This window comes from Alligator mississippiensis, chromosome 4 (genome assembly GCF_030867095.1).
Source record: "Alligator mississippiensis isolate rAllMis1 chromosome 4, rAllMis1, whole genome shotgun sequence".
Taxonomy (NCBI): Eukaryota; Metazoa; Chordata; order Crocodylia; family Alligatoridae; genus Alligator; species Alligator mississippiensis.
Window position 1 is genome coordinate 141,623,295 of NC_081827.1, and position 19,392 is coordinate 141,642,686.

The following is a 19,392-nucleotide window of genomic DNA, read 5'->3' on the forward strand; positions in this document are numbered from 1 at the left end:
TTACTCAGCTCCTGTCTTTCTCGTTCTCTCCATCCTCCCTACCTCTCTCCTTGCTTCCGGTCTGTAGCTCACACTCTCTGCTCCCCTTCTACCTACCTTGCCAGAGGTGAACTATACACCAAGCAGCCCTAATACCAACCGTGGCTGTTGGCAAGCATGATGCTACACCTCAGTTGAAGAAGAGTAAGCATACTTCTTCTAGTGTCCTATAGGGACTATGCTAGGCTCACCACTCCACAGATACTGTGGCAGGGATTTTCCAGGCCCTGAAGCTACACATTCATGTTAAGACACTGCTTTAGTTTTAAAAGGTCCCAGAGCTCTAAGCCCAATAGGAGTCCCTGCACCTCAGCCCTGCACATCCCACTGAAAAGAGAGGACTAGACTTCAGGAGCCCCCAAGGCAGTGAGTCTGCTCCGTGTTCCCTGAAGCCTTCAAGGGCTTCACATGCACTGGCTCTGTGGTGTCAGGGCAGGGAGAAAGGCAGTTTAGAACTGCTACTGCATGTATGTATTACCCACCTGCCCCACAAACTTGGGGAATCACTAAGTGCAAGAACTGAGAGAGTTTCTCCATTCCTAAAGCTGGCATTGTAGCTGCTAAGTGAGCCCACTGATACTCCAGGCCTATAGGCTCAGGATAGGAGCACAAAACTGCATCTGAACCGTTTATGCTGGATTAAGTGGATTAAAGGAAAAAATTCCCCTCGTGTCTCTGCATGGTGATCGTACGTTCTTCCCTCTCCAAGAATCTCTCAGAGGTAGAGACAGCAGCCAATTGCAATCAACACCCTCTGCCAGGAGCTGAGAAGCAAAAAACCTGCTGTATCTCACTGTGGCAAGTAGTTCTTATGACTTTGGAAGACTCCTGCAAAAGTTATCTGAAAACAAGGGAAATTAGTCTCATGTGTTGGACTGCATATTTGTAGACATGTTGTTTTACCTAGCTGGGCATCATAAAGACTGGAGCTAAAACAATTACTTGGTAGGCTGTAATTTAGTCAAATGATATCAATAGCTTAGAGTGTGTGCAATATTTATGAGCAAAGAGAGAGAATGAGGGAGAGAGCTATTAAATCCATTTCCTAGAATATTCATAAAAAAAAAACCTAACAGCATCTCCCTGAGTCTTCTAAGCATCATTGCTATGCTACCCAACACAAACACAGCAAGAACAAGTAAAGCAGAGAGGGAACCCGAAAAGCAAGTTAACCTATAAAAGCTCAAGTAACTAATTAGACACATTTACCACTACACAGTTCCCTACAACCCTCTCCTTCAATCCCCACATTGGAAGGGAGGGTCCTGTCTTTGCATTTTCCCCTACAACATCTGCCTTCCTTTAAGCTATTGTATAGAAATAATAATTAAAACATCTAAAAGATAAAAGATTGTTCATTGTTTTTATTAGTATTTCACTGTGGTTGCACCCATTGACCTCAATCAACAAGGACCCCCTTGTGCTGACATAGATCCTACCAGGGCAGAAAAATATTCCTACTGTGACTGAAGAATGTGTGCAGGTTTAAGATCAATTGCCTGTGAAGTACCATTTGAACCTCACAACCTCCTGCTTTCCTGTCTGGCATTAGTTCTATTATCACCCAGAAACTTCTTAGACTGTCAGATAATACTACATTATCTCCACTCCCATTGATTCAACAGGAATCAAAGGCCCTCAGCAGCTTGAAGGATCAGCCAGAAATGGATGAATAGCCTCATTTGAACATCTTCCATCACTCTCTGCAGAGGTAAACTGCCTTTGTTCTCCAAATGAGGGGCTAGAATCCTCCTAGTTTTCTTCACACTAGTCATCTCACTGGGCCACTTACTGCCAACAAAACTACATCAAATCTGAGAATTTGCTCAATTCTACTCCTCCCTCCCTCCCAGAAATACAGAATTTATTCCATCACTTCTAAAGCAGCACCTTGAGTAAGCCTAGAATCAAGAAGGCAACACTTTATCAGGCTGGGGCTACCTCATGAAGAGAGAAAGACAATGAGCTAAATTAATCCCTGCTGAAAATTCTCTGGGCTTTGATGGAGTAACACCAGGAAGGAGTACAGCCTATAATGCTTTTACTATTTTGTGAGGCAAGGCACCTTTTCAAAACCTGAAATCTTTCATGGTCATAAAATTCTCTGACCAAATCCATTGATGACGGTCATCTAGAAGCCTATGAGAGGTAGCTATATGCACTCTCTCTCTTGCGCCCCCTCCCCCGGGACTATTAGGATTTCACTGCACTTCTTACTTTTAAAATTTTAATGAACTCATTTGTAAGGCCATGGTCAGGTTTGCAAGTTTTGTATCTCGAGACAGTTGGGGGGGGGGGGGGAATAAGATGTATGTAATAGCTTCCTGCTTATTTATCATTAAAGTCCATGTGTAAGGCAGACAATAGATTCACTCCTTAAGATATGTGATGCCATGAAAACAGCAAACCATTTCACTTGAAGCAAAATGATCACACAATTAACAGACATTAGAGGGTCTGATTCTCATTTACACCCAGACTGTTCTGCATCACCCTTGCATCATAAAAGGGGTGAAAATGGCCCTCAATTATGCCCCAGTCCTGATCTCCACTAAAATAGTTGCTACTATAGTGGAAAGACAAATTCTACAAGAAAAATACACGCTCTCCCCAGTATAGCTGAAACCAGTTCTCTACATGAAATAAAATGCATGGGCAAAATAGACTCTTTTATGACATTAGGACATTTGCTGGTATAAAAATATCTGAGAAGGAAAAATAGCACATCTAATAGGCATTATTATATCAGCAAAATTTCCCAGGGTCATCCTGGCCTTATATACACATTATACCAAAACAGTATAAAGAAACCTTCCTATGAATTCAAATCAGGCCTAAGCTGTGCTCACTTAAACTACAGTACATAACACCATTTGATCCTACTCAGCTAAATTTACAAGACAGGTGCAAAAAGTAATTCTCTAGAGAGAGTGAGGTGATTTACAAGTTAATTTTTCTGAAGACAATTATAGTTTGTTTTCCTCCAAACCTCAGATCACATCAAGTTCATTTCTCTACTGATCATTCTGAACTTTATTACATGACTATGAACAGTTTCCACCAATGTACAAGGAAAGAGAGAAAGAATGTATAATATTTTGCTAGTTTATGGCACCCGTGTGTGCATATCACTGCATTCCTCATTACATACTCCATTATATACTGAGTATGCATTCATGTATGATCACACTGTGTTGTCAGACATATAAAATCCTGGTGCAGGAAAAAGCAGGTTAAAGCAATTTTAACTCGTGCAACCCAATCTGCAGGGCTAGCTTCTCCAGTATGCTGACTAAATGTTCATAAACACTTGAGCAAAGTAGGTGTAAAATACTACTGTGCCTAAACAGGAGAGCTAGACTGTCCACTGGTTCACTTCAGCATTGTCCGCCTGACTTCTGGCTTATAGTGTTCTGTATTTTCCATAGATGCAAATAACTACAGAGGAAAACAGGAAAGAATCAGGCCTTAAATTTTACCATTCATATTTGTATTATTTCCTGGGGGAAGAAGCTCAAAATATTACAAGGATACCCTGAAAATTTGAAGAAAAAATTGAAAAAAACCCCCCTGTTCTGTTGCCTTTTCCTAGTTACCTATATTCCACCCCAATGCAGTAGTCTTGTGTGGACATATTGATCTACTTTGAAGTGCACTGTGGGCTGGTGCATTTCAACAGAGCCTTTAAAGCACTATAAAATGGATTTGAACCGAGACATTTGGATCCAGAAAAAAAGAATACATCATATCAATGTCAATGGAGTGTATGCTTTGAATATGCATTAGGGATTGCAGTTGTATAATATACAGCATTAGCCAGCTTCCATCTACTATTCTTAATTAATAATTGAACATACTCCATACCATAGAGTTTTGGATTTCCCCAAATATGCATTATACTAACTTGTATTAATATATAGCGTATTTCATCTTTAATGTTCCCAAAGCATTTTACAAATTTTATACACTGAGGAACATGCTAGTGCCACCCCTGAAATGCAGCTAATTCTGAGATGAAACATGGCAGCTTTTTAATGGCAGCAGCAGAATCCAATATTAGAACAGAAAACAAAAAATGGCAGAAGGAAGCAGGCAGAAATCAAGTTTCATCACAACACCAGACAATGCCATGGATCCTTTCATGACCCACATCGCCATAATCATATTTAACTGTAGGCCCTACATGAAGGATGACATGGTGCTTCCTAATGCATGGGTAGAGACTAGCTCAGTACTGACTCAAAAGAGCGAATTTCCAACTCTCTTCTTGTAAAACCTTTAATTTGTGTTCCTGGACTTCTCTCCCTGAAGCAATGATCCAGCAACTTTCAGACTTTCCTAGATGCACAACACAATAGCCACAATGCAACTCTGTTAGTTCCTCATTTCCACTAACCTTGCACTGCCCTTAAGCCACAGTTATCTTCCCACCAATCAGTTCACCTATGATGCTCCAAAGGCTTTCCAGACACCATGTAGTTACAGTGCATACTCAGTAGCTGCTACTGCAATATTAATATCTTAGCCATTTTGTAATTTAAAAATTAAAATATCAAAAGATTTTACACTGCATTAAAAACCCAGGAAGAGTCAAACCTCATTCATTTGAAACAAAAGGCATTTTATCATTTAGCAAATCAGATCAGGAAAATACTGAGCAAACTAGCAACCATCCTTTCTTACTCTCACCCAAATGAAAAAAGCTCATACCAATCAACTGGAGCAAAAAAGTGCTTCTTGGGAGAAATGTCAGCAGAAAGTTAGTTTTTCCATCCAGGTTTTCAATCTCCTGAAAAGAGAGGTTAGTGACACAAACAACACAACTTAACATACACTAATCGAAGTTGTATAAATCACTGTAATGATAAATGTAGTCATCCCAAGACATTTCAAGAGTATTTGTTTTCAGAGAGTTTATACAATTGGAAGCCATTATGACTTAAGCAATCAGCAAAATAGATACCAAAGAAATGAAAGACATGCAACTACCTCCCTTGTAGTTTCGTAGTTATGGTAGTGCACTTGTTTAATCAGATCCTAGGGTCTTCAATGGACTGGAGGTGAATACTTCACATTGACAGCAAAATAGCACCATGTTAAACACATGAAAAAGAAGATGAAACAACTATCACAGCCTAAGTGATTCCATTCAATAAATACATGAAAGAATCTCTTGGTGGATTCCAGCCCCCACAGCGAACCTTTGTGAAGAATTTAGTGCAGAATTTCACCCAGGTATTTCTATTCCATTTCTTCTGTGAATAATTAACTGATCACATCGATTTCTGAAGAAGAAATTGACTCATCTAGATTTTTTTGATTGCTCATAGAGGCATAGCACAAAGAATCCTTCCAGGGCTTTGTTTGGATGGCTGTTTTTTTGGGTAGCTGGTTCTTCTATCTCACTCATCCCTCAGCCATTTTAAACAAAGTTTGAACTGCATTAAGCTGTGGGTTTGATTCTGTTTTCATCTACACAACAGTCAATCAGAAGCAACTCCACTAAAGTCCATGGATTTAAACTGCTGAAAAGAGAATTAGGCCATATGACTATCAATATGAACAGTAAAAAAGCTCTGAACAGCAGAACAATTTATGAAAAATATTCCACATGCTAACTAAGAACAAAATGGCAGAGGACACTCTTTGCAATTACCAGCTGTATCAGAGAAGTACTGTTGATTCCTTGATCATTCCTGTATACAAAAAGTTTTCAAACCAGGTCTCATGTAGGGATTGAAGGCCCAATTCTCCTACCCGTTACATCTTAGTGTTGTTACTCCCAGTTTACATGGCTCCTGTGTGACAAGTATCAACCTGCAGCCTCAATCATATGCAGCTGGACTCTCTCATAGAAAGAGTGAGACTGCTGCTAGACTAGCAGAATAACAACACTCTTAAGCAAATCTTGTCAGATGAGGCCACATCCGCTGCTCTTTGCATCTTTTCCTATATACTTTTCTTGCACTGAAATTGATAAGAGTTTTGCACTCAGAGAGAGATGGCAGGAACGGTAATGAGGCGGTTCTCTGGAAATACATGACTTCTAGAATTCAAAACCTAATGTACTAACATTCCCACCTAGTGAGAGGAGGACACCAAATATAGCACCTCATATTACATTTTCATTGCTAGCTATAAAAGGTTTCTATTCACATGTAATTATTGTCTTTCTGCTGGAATAAAATGTCAGGCATTTTAAGAAGCTGTTAGAAAAGTTGGATGGATTGAAGCACTGTTGCACTAATTAAAGTTACTTTGATCTCCAAACACTTACATTTCAAACCACTGGAAAATGAACATTTTTGGGAAAGACTAGACTTGACATATAGCATACCATGAAAGGCAAGTGTTGCAGGTTTTGAGAACTGTTGTTTCTTATTTTTCTTCTCATTTAAATTCTCTTAGCTGAGGACCAGATGCATGCACTTCTCTTAAGCATAAGGATAAGGAACAAAAATACATGGAGCTGCTCTATGACCCCCTGAAATAAATGGAAAGATTGCCATTTATTTCCGTGAGCTTTGGATTCTGCCCTGAAGGAATATAGGAATTCACAGTACAACATTTAGAATATTATTGATAGTATTTGTCTGTGCCAGCTCATACCGTCTGCTACAGAATCCTCTTTCAGACATAATGGGAGCATCTACGTGTGCATTTTACTGTGGAATAGATTAATTAGCACCCCAGTAAAGCATCACCATCTACACATGCAGCAGTATTAGGGCACAGTAAGTTAATTAACTCCACCATAATATAGTACTGTTGGGGAGTTCCTAACTGTACTGAACCACATATGTGGAGTTGACCACAGGAATAAATTGCAACCGGTCAGCCCAGCCAACCAGGGGCCTGCTCCACCCTGCCTCAAATTGCTGCTGTCCCGGGAGCATGTTTAGACACTGCACCCAGGAGCAGTTTATTTCGGCTCAACCAGCTCTGGAGTTTATTGTGTCATGTTAATTGCACATGTAGATGCACCCAATTAGTACCACACTTGATCAGATACTTTTGAGGAAGGTACAAAATCCCCTTAATGTAGCAGCATGCCTAGGAAAAGAGATTGCTCTATTCTCAACGAGTTAACATTTGGTTTATCATCCTGATGTCACAATCAAATACCTCATGTGGTTACTTATAACTGGTATTTCTGTAGGATTTCAATGCATACTCAAATGCTAAGGATTTTCAGAGAGGCTACCATGTAACAAAATGGCATTTATTTTTGGAACAAACCAACTTCATGCCTGAATTCAAAACTTGTTTGTATGTTTGTTTACAGTTTCTCCCCTCTTCTACTTTGGAGCCAGGAGAGGCATGATGGAGTGGGGAGAGAGAGTGGCAGCAATCTCTACTCTGCCAAAATCTGTTAACTGTTAATTAACAAATCAATTGTTGATTTGTTTATTTACCAAGGCTCACTTTTTTTTTTCTTTCTTTTTTTCTTTTTTTGCCCTAAGCCACACCTAAACCTCAGTGAAAACTGTGGAGGACAATGAGCTTGCAGAAGCACAACCAAAGGCTGAATTTGGCCAGAAGAGTTCTTACAACTGATGAAGATGACTGAAAGGGAAGTTTGTACGACTGGCAGCTAGAACTTCTTCCCCTCATCATTTTGTATAACGAGCAAGTATAACACAGAGGAACAAATACACGATAAACACAGAGTCCAAACTATAACATTTTAACAGAGTCACTTTGCAAAGTAGACCCACTTTGAGGGATTGATACAGCAAGTCTTACATGTAGGAAACACCCACTGAAGGCTCCAATTCAGCAAGACACTGAGTATTTAAATAACGATATTTATATTACAGTAAAGTCCAGCGGCAACATAGACTTCATAAGCAATAGAGCCTGACATCCCTGGCAGAATGCAGGCAGGGGCTGATGTCCAGGTACCCCATAAGGGATGAAAGATATGATGAGATAGGCCCAGAATGGCCATCAAAGGGAAAGCAAGTTGACAGTTTGGATGTGGGTGGGGATGGAACGGGAGGTGTTAAAAAAAAAACCACTCAGGATCTCGGAAAATGCTCTTTGCCACTGTTTTCTGACTACCTCTGGCAGGGCACCATAGGATTTCTCAAGGCCAAAATAGAAAAGGTTGAGACACAAGATGATGAAGGTCCAACCAAAAGTTTTAGTTGTGTGAATGAAGAGGAAAGGCAGGAGCTTACTGACACTATGCTGAAAAAAAAAGCAAGATTTAAATGTGATGATCAGAAATCAACATAAGTCAATAGAGCTACTCATGTCCTTAAAGACAGACACAAGGCGGAGCGTCTTGCTGAGTTAGGTCCAAAATCAATGTGAGTTTGGTGACTGAAGGTTTTCAGAGGCCCATTCAAAAATATTACCTGAAAGCTTTTACCACTAGTTCAACCAAACAAACCATTGTCAGTTCACACCCAAGATTCAATACAGGTAGGTTTATATATCTCCAAAGATATTATTATACAAACTTTAGTAAAACTAATACTCTAGTAAAACATGTTCCAAAGTATACATGGTCACTGATGCTGTTTCCTGTATAGGGTCAATAAAATATAAACATAGTATCCAGTCATTGCTGTAGCCCACTATCACAAGCCATAATCATGGCTACTGATACTGCCTGTCTTTAACTTCTCATACACAATACAATTAGCATTAGAAAGACGCCAGATACTTCATCTCTGATCTCATTTCCTTATTTACATATAGCATAAAAATGAGGATAAAATGTCATGTTCACAAAGAAGCAATGAAGCAACCTTTAAGACTGCTGACCTATCAAAATGAAATGCCCAGAACGCCATCATATCTACTCGAAGGAGCCACAGCATGTCAGGAATATCTGCCTAAGAAGGGGTATTCAAAGAAAACAAATCATGATTAATTCAAGCCTCTTGTATTTCCCCAAGATCAAGACCATAATGTCTTATACCACTATTTTTTTTTGTTAAAGAAAGCATTTATATAGCAAAGTCACCAGAGATTATTTAGACGCAAGAATCTGTAAACCCAGTCTTTACTTCCGTTGAAGCCAGTGGTAAGATTCCTACCACCTTCAGTGCCAATGGTCCTATAATTATATTGGCTTTACTCATTTGGGATGAGATGCAAAGTCCTTTGAGGTCAATAAAGTTAATGAATCAAGCCTTTGAACTTCATCATATTTTAAAGTTTAAGTCTAAATTCAAAAGGCTTACAACATTGATGGCAACATCTGTCACAGTGAAACTCATTTCCCATGGAATACCTTGCAGTTTGTTATTCATTATGACATTCAACCAAAGCAGGGATGAACTAACCATTCACTTCAGACACAACTGTCTAGTGGGGACGGCAGAGAAACTGGACTCCAGAAAATAACCAGACAAAATATTCCTGGGTAAGATCCTTAAAAATTTTCTTTAATTGATGCCAAGTATGAACAGATGATCAAGTGACAGAAGCAAGAAAAATTGCATAGATAAAAACTATGCACTTTAAATAGGTTAGAAACTCATCACAGTAGATGTGCTGAAACTGACAAATCAAACTAGCTAGTTACCAAAAGTAAAATGAGCAGTAATGTAACAGTGAGGTACATACTTGACTCGAAGTGTACGAAGCTTGTAAACTGTGGAAATAAAGAGAGCTATCTCAGCTTAAATGGCTTGTTGCCCTGATGGTGCACTTTATATGAACACTATTCAGTTTCTATATTTAACATTGGTAATACGTGATCTTTAAAATCAGAGGTATGTCAGAGAGTCCTTATACAGTTCTACCTACAGCAGTAATTTACACATTTTCAAAGCAATGCAATGAAAAGAAAAAGTGGTTTACATGTCATGGAAAAGAAAAAAGAAATATATATATATATATATATATATATATATATATATATATAATTTTAAGAAGTTATAGGTATAAGGGTTTTTTGCTGAAGTCATAAAAATATTATTTTTACTTTTGTACAAAAGTAAAATATACATTTGATTCCAATTACATTGTAGAAATGTCATTGAAACAATAACAGTAATTAACGACTAATGCACCTGAAGGAATTTAATGCAACACATACTCAGTTATCAGAGAGAACATAAAGGGAAAGGGATGTATTTTTTATAGCCTTGGATAATATTCACTAGACTCTGAGAACAGTTGAAATGAACAGAGCTACACAGATACAAATAGGATATTTTCAAACAATTCTGAATTAAGACCTCAGCTTCATTTTATTTCTTTAAAAAATATCAAGGTATAGTATGCCTTGATAATACAAACTGCTGGCCTTTTTTGTGCATACTTCACCTACAAGGAAGAAAAAGTTACAATACCCTGAAGTTTTATGGTGGTGATAAGTACTGACACTTCTGATTAAGTTAGGATGCAGAAAAACAACATTTGCTATTCCTAAATTAAAAAAAAAAATCTTCACCTGACAAAACACTTGAAATGCAGATTCCTGTTTTAGGCAATTCCAAAAAAGTTTGTTTTGTAGTTTCCATTCTTTATAATAATGTTGCCCAATTGCTAAAGATGGCTTGCCAATTCTACCTAACCTCATGACTAAAAATGGTGAATCACAATTTGGAACCAATTCTGTATTTCCTATTAACCCAAAATTACCATGAAAGTCAATGGAAATATTAAGCATGGAAAAAAATATGAATTCAGGCCCTTCCTGAGTAAGCACCTAGAATCTGTGATATAACTCTTTTCTGCTTTCTGCATGAAATAAACCCTGAATGTCATCCTGCTAAATAGAAGTAGTCAATTTAAAGTCAAAGGAAGGATAATACATTAAGCATGTTTCTGAATAAGACTTTCCAGCCTGCTTTATTAAGCCATGTTATTTTTCCTTTTCCCCTTCCCAAAATGTGATTATTTCAATTATAACACAATGCACAGATATGCATGAAAGATATTCTGCATTGCCCAAAGACTGACATATTAAATGGTGAAACTGGCCCTCAATGCCTTACATTTAAAACATGTTATGCTTTATATTTCTCTTGTGTTCCAGTTGTATCAGAGAAGCAAACACTCTTGTACATTTGTTTAATTAAACAACTGTCCCCTAGCCAAAACTCAAGGAGAACAAAGTTGCCATTGGTTCATTCATCTGTTTATCCAATGCCATTCCTAATTAATTATACATAACTGATTTGCTAAGAAGATCCTGATCTGATTCTTGAAATCTCTCCGTGGGCAAAATTCCTACTTCAGCCAACAGGACTTTTGCTTAAGTTGGTACTGTAGAGTTGGGCACAGTCTTCTAACCTTCAAATATTTACAGATGCATTTAACTTTGTCTATAAGAATACAGTTGAAGACATGCATATTTACAAGAATGTGTTACTGGAAGTTAATTACTCTGGGTCATATTCATCCCTAACTCTGACACTAAAATCAGGGGGTTGATTCGCTTTTTCATCACGCCTGTATAAATCAGAAGTAAATCAACAAAGTCAAAGGAGTTGCACTAGAGGCAACTGGGTTGAACCAGCAAGAGCTTGTCTACAATACAGCACAGTAAGCTCTAGGGTGAATTTACAACACATGAATTACTCCACATTAACTCCCTGTGTTGAGTGCTTGCTCCACTTTTAAAGTGGGATAAGTGGCGCCTTGCACTTTGTGCATGCAAGGGGCTTATCTATATGAAGGCACTAAAGAAAATTAATTGGAATTAACTTTTAAAGTAGATAAGTCAAACAACTTTAAATCCCTCCATGGACACTCATATTCAGAATAGGAGTGGTCTAAATTTAAGTTAGCTTGCTTCAGTTCCAAACTGAACTAGGAGACATACAATTAAATTATTAGGAAGAAGGTTTAAAATTAGCAAAAGGAATTTTTTTCATACTGCACATAATTAATTTGCAGAACTCATTACCACAAGATATTGTAGGGGCTGATCATTTCACCAGGTTCAAAAGAAGATTAGACAAATTCATACAGAATAAGTTGAGGAGCAGATATTAAACATTACTGTAAAGGGTTCAACCTTCAGATTAGGACTAGCTTCTAAATGCTGGAAGCTGTAGGGAGAGAGAGGCAAGGGACAGATCAGTCTGGACAGGTCATGCATAAAAACTCTTCCTCAGCATCTGCTCTTTGCCATGGTGAGAGATAAGCTACAGGGCTAGAGGGACCTGTGGCATGACCCAGTGTGGTACTTGTGCTCTTCATGAACCTAATTAAAAATTAAAACTTCAGTTCTAAATACAAGCATCACATAGGGTTTAAAACAGTTTTAATTCACTGTCAACTCATACCTTTAATTAAGCTGAATGAACTTTTCTGACTGTCTCAGTGGAGAAAAGTCTTGCAGTTTTAATGGGAGTTAGTCTGGAGTAGCTAGTGCCTGCTAACCACTCTGTGCAGACAAGCCCTGCAGAGATCAGATTCATTGACTTCAGCTGAGTTACATGACAGAGGAATCTGGTAGCATTTTTTCTCTCTTTTTTTTGGTAACATTTTTAATTCCATTGGTTCTTCTAATAAGTAAGATGACTCCACCCCAAATCCTTCCCCTCCACCATTTTTAGTTGAGTTATGGTTGTCTGGCACACCATAGATTTATGATTATAATTTCAGCAACAGCTGATAATTCAGACAACTCTGACACAGCCTGGTCTCCCTAAACCACCCTATTGAACTAAGACATCTTCCTTTTCTTTAGGAAAATGATAAATTGGCCATCAGGCCATTTTTTCCAGTCCTCTTCCACAGGAGTAAACAATCATTTTGAGCTTGAGCCATTCACCAAAAGAAATACAGTAGAAAACAAAATGTAAAAAAGAAAAAGACATTTATTGGTAAGAACAGGCAGTTGTTAAGTGCACCTTCAGGCCTACAAAGACATTTCAGCACATTTAGTGCAAGGGGTAAGAGCTTTTTTGTCAAACTTGCCAGAAACACATGCCTATGCTACTTGAGTTTAAATCCCTGTACTCCATACTTATTAGTTCCTTTGTAATGAGCTATAAATGGGTAAGCAACATTCAGACTCCCCAAGCCACCCCACACCCTAATGTTTCACCCAAGCCCCTGCCAAAAAAGAACCACTGCATGCACTTGTCTTTACACATGCAGAATAATCATCAGTCTGTTAGTTAAACTAAGATGCAGACACCCAACTGCTATAGAAACCAAGTTACCAAAGTGAGGCCTCATCTCTCAGGTGCTACTTTCTGATCATCAGTCCCACAGCACTGAATTGATTATTGCTGTTTTTAATGGAGTGCAGCATTCAAGTCAGTTTCAACATGGGAAGTTGTATCCTAGAATTCAGAGTTTGGAAAGATCAGGACCACCAAATTTTAATTTTTGGTGGGACAGGTGTGTTGTGGGGGGTGTGAACAGATAGGGGCCAGGAAAGAAGCTTGATGTCATCTACCTGGAGAACTGAATGCCCTGTTTTACCAGACATTTTGCAGCTGTTTTGAGTGGAGAGGTTTCCTCTGTCCTTGATCACTTTCCCATCATTAAAGATTCACAGATGCCAAACAAGCGAGAAGTCAAGTCTTTCTGTAAACCCAGCAGGTCGGGCTTGTGCGTTAACTGCAGAGTGAATTTTTTTTAGACCATAAATGTCTCACTATATACAGATAGATAGATAGATAGATAGATAGATAGATAGATAGATAGATAGATAGATAGATAGATAGATATAAGATGGGAGTGGGGGAAAGGGGTCTGTACAGTGTGGAAGGAAGAGGGGTTTCGACAGCAGATGGCCACATGCTAAGTGCAGAATGAAGATTCTCAACTTGGTCCTTTAGAAAAATAAAAATTAGTGCCTACGTTGGTCAGGATGGAAAGCTGTCATCTTCCAGGACCTAGCGGTCAAGGCTTGCATATTGCAGAAAATGCCTTCTCCCAGCAGTGCTTCCTTCCACAGATCAGGGTGGGAGCAGGGAAGGGACGTGGGACTGAATGGGAAAGGATTCCTTGAAGGACCTGTATTGGATTTAAGATCTGAAAGGTTCCTGAGGGAGTGTGGGGGAAGGGGGAGGGAGGCAGGAGTAGATGCTCAACTGGGAAATGGGGAGCCTCTCTCTCACCTACCTCTTGGGAAGTCCAAGAGAAAAAAATGTGCAGCCCTCCAGTCTGGTTGCCTGCCTGGTGGATGCTGCAGTAAGTGATGGTCTTTAGTTCCTCATGTTCTGCCATTCTGGGGCAGGCTGCCCAAGAGCCATCTCGGGGGAAGGAAAGGCAAAAACGATGAGGGCAGCAATGTCTATAAACAATCTGGGGAAATTCTGAGTCTTGCATAAACACGATTGTGACTTATTTGGCAGAGGCAAAACGCCGAGCCCCGCAGCATTGCGCTGCCAAGGGAAGGAAGGTGTCCATGGGCGCTGGTGGTCATTGCCCTCCTCTTCTCTGTCTGTCTGTCTCCCTCTCTCACACACACACCCACTTTTTCCCTCTCTCTGCATGCCATGCCTAGGAGTAGCATGGAACAATCCTGATTGTGTGGTGTTATCTTGCCCCTTCCTTCACTACATCTGATTGGCTCTATTCATGGAGGCACTTTCAGCAAATCAGTGGATAAAGGATAAAAAGGCACTAAGCAACTACCTAAATCAATCTGTTGAGTCTCTTCAGTGAGTTCTAGAGAAGTACAAAAGTCTATAGAGCTCAAATCATGATGGCAAAAGAAAACCAGCCGCTGCAATTTGGATGCATACGATAGATACATTTCATTTACATTCAGAGAATGCACCAAAAGACATGCATCGGCACCTCTGCAGCTAGGAAGGATAGTGCTTCTTAGGTGTTGTTATATATAACTTGACTTCTTAATTTTCCTTATAGTTTTCCCTTTAAGGGATGGGATATGTTCCTTTCTGACCATGCCTGGAGAGAAGCCAACACATTTCCCTGAATGATGCAGGAAAAGCATCAGATCTCTCTAGTCAGTCCCTTTGTGCCCTCAATCTAACAAGCGCGTTTTAAAAAATATTCTTATTATTACTGAATTCATGCATTAATTAATTCAAGTTACACCTTAATCAAGTAGGCCATAATGCTGAATATTTGAACATGCTTTGATCTCCAAAAGTTATTGTTCCCATTTGACTAACATATGCACGTAAATACAGTACTTTAAATTACTAATCAAATATTTAATAAATTAAGGAGTGCACTTTTGGTGAATGCAAATCAAAAATAAAAGAAAGAAAGAAAGAAAGAAAGAAAGAAAGAAAGAAAGAAAGAAAGAAAGAAAGAAAGAAAGAAAGAAAGAAAGAAAGACTTTGCGTTTCACGAACCAAAACCAAAAAGGACTATATTTAGAAGATTCCGTTCAAACGAAAGCTTATCCCCTATTGTCTGAGGTAACTTTTCAGGCATGCTATTACAAAATAAATAGTATCAAATTCAAACATGCATATATTAAACTCCATTGTGCTATCTTGCAACACAGGGTGAAAAGTTTTGCATCCAGTTCTGGAGGACAGGGGAAATAAAGGGAGAAAAGTGTGTTTAACCATCTGCAGTTAAGAAAACTTAGCAGCATTGCAGATGTTTTGTCCTTTATTTTCCTTATAGAATAATAATTTGTCTGCATTAAGGGTACAAACAGCCAAAACACTGGGCTTAAGTTTATTCATAATAAGGTGCTGTGTGGATCTGTAGAGCAGAACGACATAATTCCTCACAAAGGAGGATGGGGAATATACACTTCTTGAGCAAAATAGCAGCAGATGCTTCCTGCATGTTTCTACTGAACTTTTTATTGGATGTACTTTTTTGGATGCATTGTGCAGTTTTGCAGAAATTTTGTTTTTTACTGGAATCCATGCATGTCACTAAAAACTCTTTTGCTGTAAAAATAAGTTAAATGAACAAAAAAAAGTTAGGAAAAAAAGTTGAGGTTTAGAAGCATATGACTTACAACTAGACTAGTTCAAATGATTATCATTGTTAACCAGTTGGAAAATACCATTTGTAAAAGAAACAAAACATTATCTCTTTCATGGATCCTGAAAGCTTCTTTATCGCTGAGCAAAAATTCGCAATGCAACAATGCATTTACGAGGTAAATAAAGCATTCAAAGACTATTAGTAAAGCATCTACAAAGTGTGACCATGTCACTTAAAGTCTTCAAGCTGTGAGTGGGGTTTATTTTTTGTTTTGTTTTGTTTTTGCTTTTTTTTACACATCAGTCAGCAGCTTGCTTTTATTAACGCAGTTTTGGTTGGCTACGGTGCAGTTGCCAGTTCTGAGATTAGCCTCTCTAAAATTGTCTATGCTATTATTCATATCCTCTTCGATTTCCATGTACTCAGATTTGCTGATTGTGGAAGAACTACGGCAACTGAGATCACTGTCAGATGCTAAATTGGGGGAGCTAACGTGAAGTAACTGAGCCTGTTCTTCCCCTTCTGTTTCTCGGTGGTAGAAGTAGTTGAAGTTGGATACGATGACAGGTACAGGCAGGGCAATTGTCAGCACACCAGCGATGGCACACAAGGAGCCTACGATTTTGCCTCCAATTGTCACAGGGTACATGTCACCATAGCCCACAGTGGTCATGGATACCACTGCCCACCAGAAAGCATCGGGGATACTTGAGAAATGAGAGTCAGGTTCTTCAGCCTCAGCAAAAAACACCGCGCTGGAGAACAAGATCACCCCAATGAAGAGGAAGAAGATTAGTAAACCTAGCTCTCTCATACTGGCTTTGAGGGTCTGTCCCAAAATCTGGAGGCCCTTAGAATGCCGGGAGAGTTTGAAGATTCTAAAGACTCTTACCAGTCTGATGACTCGCAGAATAGCCAGAGAGGTGGCCTGCTCCCCCTTTTGGGTTCCTTCTTGTTCAGCCATCTCAGTTCCCAGGGTGATGAAGTAGGGGATGATGGCCACTATGTCAATGAAGTTCATGATGTTCTTGAAGAACTCAGCTTTGCTTGGACAGGCAAAGAAGCGTACCACCAGCTCAAAAGAAAACCAGATGATGCACAAGGTCTCCACGATGAAGAAGGGGTCTGTGAAAATGTTGGACTTGTAGATCACAGTGGTGTTGTCAACGCGGTGCAGGGTCCCTGTGAAGTCTTTTTCTTCCTTCAGATCCGGTAAAGTCTCTAGACAGAAGATCACTATGGAGATGAGGATCACCATGACAGAGATTATTGCAATGACCCTGGCTGGCCCGGAGCTCTCTGGATATTCAAAGAGGAGCCACACTTGGCGCTGGTATTCCTTCTCGGGCAAGGGTCTCTCCTCCTCCTTGATGAACCCTTCATCTTCCCGGAATTTCTCCATGGCTTCCTCACCCAGCTCGTAGAACTTGATCTCCTCAGAGAACATATCTAGAGGCACGTTGACCGGCCTGCGGAGCCGGCCTCCAGACTGGTAGTAATAGAGGATAGCATCAAAGCTAGGCCGGTTGCGGTCAAAGAAGTACTCATTGCGCAAGGGGTCGAAATACCGCATGCGCTTTTTGGGGTTGCCCAGCAGCGTGTTGGGGAACTGGGCTAGGGTCTTCAGTTGGGTCTCAAAGCGCAACCCAGCAATGTTTATCACGACCCGCTCACAGCACTCATGGTCGTCATGGGCACCTGGCTGGTAGCTGTCTTGGGGGTGGCCAGGCAGGGCAGAGGTCTCATCCACGTTGTCTCCAGCCATGACAGTCATGGTGGCACAACTGATGGTGGGGAGGTGTGCGAGGGTTACAGAGGGACACCCTGGAGGCGGTGGGAGGGAGGCAGGGGTCTGAGGCAGAGAGTGCCAAGGCAAGGGAGGGAAACCTCAGAGAGCCTAGAGGTGGATGGTGGAGCTGGAATTGAGGGCTCTAGCGGGGGGGCAGAAACCAAGGATTAGGGAGGGGAAAACCCCAGAGAGGAAAGGGAAAGATGGATGAGGGGAAAGGGGGATGAAGGGGAGAAATGCAGAGTGGACAGAGGGGAGGGAAGGGCCAGGGGTCCCTGCCACACACCCCAGGCGGAGCTCCCCTCCCCAGCCCTTGCCTTTGGCCTTTAACTCGACGCTGCTCCTGCGCTCCCCGCCTCCACCATGGCTGCGGGCAGCACTGAGTTGCCACCAAAAGCAAGACACCAGGGGAGGCCGGGATGCGCCGACTCAGCACTTTCCACTGCCTCTCCCCGCGGCCCCCTCCGGCTCCGGCTCCGGCTCCGGCTCCGGCTCCCGCTCCTCCTCTTCGGCTGCGTGTGCGCGCGGTGCTGGGGAAGGGGCAAAGCTCGCTCCGGGGCAGGCGGCGGAGGCTGCAGAGGAGGGGGAAAGTCCATAAAAACACACACGCGACGCGCTCGGGGGCAGCGAGGAGCATCGCGCTGCGTGCGCGTCCCCCCGGCACTGAGGGGAGGGGGGCGGCTAAGGGGAGCCCCAGCTCCCACTGGAGCCTTCCGAGCGCAACTTCCCCGGGGCTGGGCTGCTGGCCGGGCCACGAGACTCCCTCCCTGGGGACAGGGTGCAGAGGGAAGGGGGAGAGCATGGGACCCCCGCTCCCTTTATCTGTGCAGGGACTCAGGGTAAGGAGGCGTGGAAGGGACCGCAGGAGGGCACCCAGCCCGGCCCTGCTCCCAGCGGGACCATCCCCGAGTGCAGCATCCGCGCGCGCGCGTGTGTGTTTGTGTGTATGTGTGTGTGTGTGTGTGTGTGGTCCCACTACATAACTCTGTGTGCGCGAGAGCTCCTAATACATAACTCTATGTGTGTGTGTGTGTGTGTGTGTGTGTGTAAGATCGCAGATCCTAGTACATAAGTCTGTGTGATCCCAGTACATCACTGTGTCTGTGTGTGATCCCAGTAACTATGTGTGACCCCCAGTACATAACTGTACATACTTAACATAGTAACAGTACATACAACTGTGTGTGTATGTGTGTGTGAGTGATCCCAGTACATAATTGTGTGCGCGCGTCATTCCAGTACAGTGTGTGTGTGTGTGTGTGTGTGTGTGTGTGTGTGTGATAGAGGGGGGGGGGGGGGGGCTCTCTGTGCTAAGAAGAAAGTGAAGGAAAAGGCCAGGCTGTGTGGTCGAGAGGAGCCCAGGCTCTGCCTTACCTGCGCCGGGCCAGTCGCAGGGCTGGGAGCCCCTGCCGGAATGCGTCAAGTCGCCTCGTCTTGCAGCATCCAAAAAAGCGCAGCGGCAGGAGCAAGCAAACTCCCCCCCACCTCCACCCCTCCCCTCCTCCCACCCCCCTGCGCCCCTCTCAATAATACGGCGATCGCTTTACAGCGCTGCCTGCGAGATGCTGAAATATTCATAGCCCGGCTCTGGCTGCATCGCGAGCGAGCGGGGAGGAGGCGGAGGCGGAGGAGGAGGATGCGGGAGGCAAGTCCCTTGTCCGCAGGGCCGGAGCGAGGAGCGGCGAGGCAGGAGGGAGCCGGGCACTAGG

The 19,392-nt window shown here is 41.7% G+C and overlaps 1 protein-coding gene across 2 annotated transcripts; it reads right to left on the bottom strand.

Moving 5' to 3' along the window:
* Nucleotides 1-9,419: 9,419 nt before the first annotated feature.
* On the bottom strand, nucleotides 9,420-19,142 carry KCNA1 (potassium voltage-gated channel subfamily A member 1). Of its 2 annotated transcripts, none has more exons than XM_019482197.2 (2): nucleotides 16,787-18,929; nucleotides 9,420-9,649 (listed from the first exon to the last, which is right to left on the bottom strand). In XM_019482197.2, exons 1-2 carry the CDS (start codon nucleotides 17,666-17,668, stop codon nucleotides 9,569-9,571), a joined length of 963 nt encoding a protein of 320 aa, XP_019337742.1. In that variant the 5' UTR covers nucleotides 17,669-18,929; the 3' UTR covers nucleotides 9,420-9,568. The 2 variants fall into 2 exon arrangements, with proteins under 2 accessions (XP_019337742.1, XP_006273616.1); XM_006273554.4 differs by lacking the exon at nucleotides 9,420-9,649 and adding an exon at nucleotides 19,058-19,142 and having other exon boundaries at nucleotides 12,816-18,255.
* Between the last annotated feature and the right edge of the window lie 250 nt (nucleotides 19,143-19,392).

Coding starts and splice junctions, on each gene's coding strand:
- KCNA1 (XM_006273554.4), bottom strand. CDS start 17,668: ATGACTGTCATGGCTGGAGACAACGTGGATGAGACCTCTGCCCTGCCT.